Raw genomic sequence first — 1,634 nt, forward strand, 5'->3', positions numbered from 1 at the left:
TATATATATATATAATATANANANANATACAACACACACACACACACACACACACACACACACACACACACATATATATATATATATATATATATATATGTATTTATGTATATGTATATAGTAAACAGAATTCATATATGTATTTGTGTGCACCGTGTCTATGATTCGTCTTGGAAGGGGTACGCTTATGTTTGTTGTAAAATATGAGAGTAGACCTAAATTGTCTCGTCAGAATCTAAACAAGTGCAGCACTTTTTTTTACACACATCTCTGTTTGTACTATAGTCGGCCTCACTGAATGGGAATATACCTTGACAATTGTGACTCGGTTTTTCGGATCTGCTGCTAGATTATGCAGTTGCTGAACAATCACCTTGACATCCATGTTGGCACCAGTTGTCACCACACCAACTGTCTACTTGTAAACAAATTATGCTATATACATATATGTATAAAATATGTAGTATCATATACACCTATTAATAGTCCTCTATCTATTTATATTATGACTATTAAATATTCCTGGATGATTTGAACAAGGAACTTCTAAATAAACACCAGCGTCGGCTGGTCCTGAATTCCTCTCTGATCATGATACGCCAAAGCCGATCGAGTCATCGGTAAATACAATGTACACATATGTAGCGAAGTTTTTTTTTGATATATATTTGGGTATGTATTGATAGGTTTGGGTGGACAGAAAACGTACACTACATATTCCGACGCTCAGATGTGCATTTCATGTAATTTCAATACTCTCAGGTGTGTGATATATTCATAAACGTAAATGCTGGAAAATATCCTCGCTCTCTCTCCTAGAGCGATGACGGAGGAGGGCTAAATTTTTTTGCAGATTGGCGAACGCGGAGAGCAGCTTCTTTTCAATATGATAGCCCTGCAAATATTATTTTATAAAGACCAATTCGCTAAGTATATCGTATATATCTATATTGTTACTAGCGTGCATGTTCACAGTACTATGGAATGTGAATATACTTTTATACTATTTGGAACATAAATTGTGATGGTTTACACAACCTGTATTAGAGCATAATTATCAGATATACGCTAAATACACATCGTGTATGTTCACAACACTATTTACACATAGTGTATGTTCACAATACTATTTTAAACACAAATTGTGGTCATAATAAATATACCCAATCCATATAGAGCATACGCCTTACATTTGGACTTGTCCGTGGTTTGTTATCTCAGGTCGTCTGGATTTAACTGCCCCCACTTCCTCAAAATGAGCGTGGTGGTGCGTACAACTAGCCTTGCTTTGCTGACGGGGTAAGTACATGTTGTGTCGATCTTATGATCAATAAATATAGATATGCTGTTAGGAATGTGATCGTGTGCAGTCACTTTGAGTATATACTTCCATTTAAAACATACTTAATTGCGTCAATTTTTTGGACATTGAGTTTTTGTATATTGCGATTCTTAGCCATAGGTACATACTACCAACATTAAACACCTTTCGTGACCGAACAGTTTTCAATTCCGCGACAGCACGGTTTTATATCGATGTATATTTTGTCATCGATTTAAGTATATATACATACATATATCTATGTCCGTGCGCACACACACACACACACACACGCACACACACACACACACAC

At 35.6% G+C, this 1,634-nt stretch overlaps 1 protein-coding gene across 1 annotated transcript in view; it reads right to left on the reverse strand.

Annotated features, from left to right (window-relative positions):
• Positions 1-510, reverse strand: part of SARC_07648 (hypothetical protein) — a 6,026-nt gene extending 5,516 nt beyond the window's left edge. Inside the window, exon 1 of the mRNA XM_014298405.1 lies at positions 311-510. Coding sequence (XP_014153880.1) covers positions 311-385 — 75 coding nt within the window. The 5' untranslated portion in view covers positions 386-510. The remainder of the gene's footprint in view (positions 1-310) is intronic.
• Positions 511-1,634: the final 1,124 nt, after the last annotated feature.

This window comes from Sphaeroforma arctica (assembly GCF_001186125.1).
Source record: "Sphaeroforma arctica JP610 unplaced genomic scaffold supercont1.618, whole genome shotgun sequence".
NCBI classification, from domain to species: domain Eukaryota; class Ichthyosporea; order Ichthyophonida; genus Sphaeroforma; species Sphaeroforma arctica.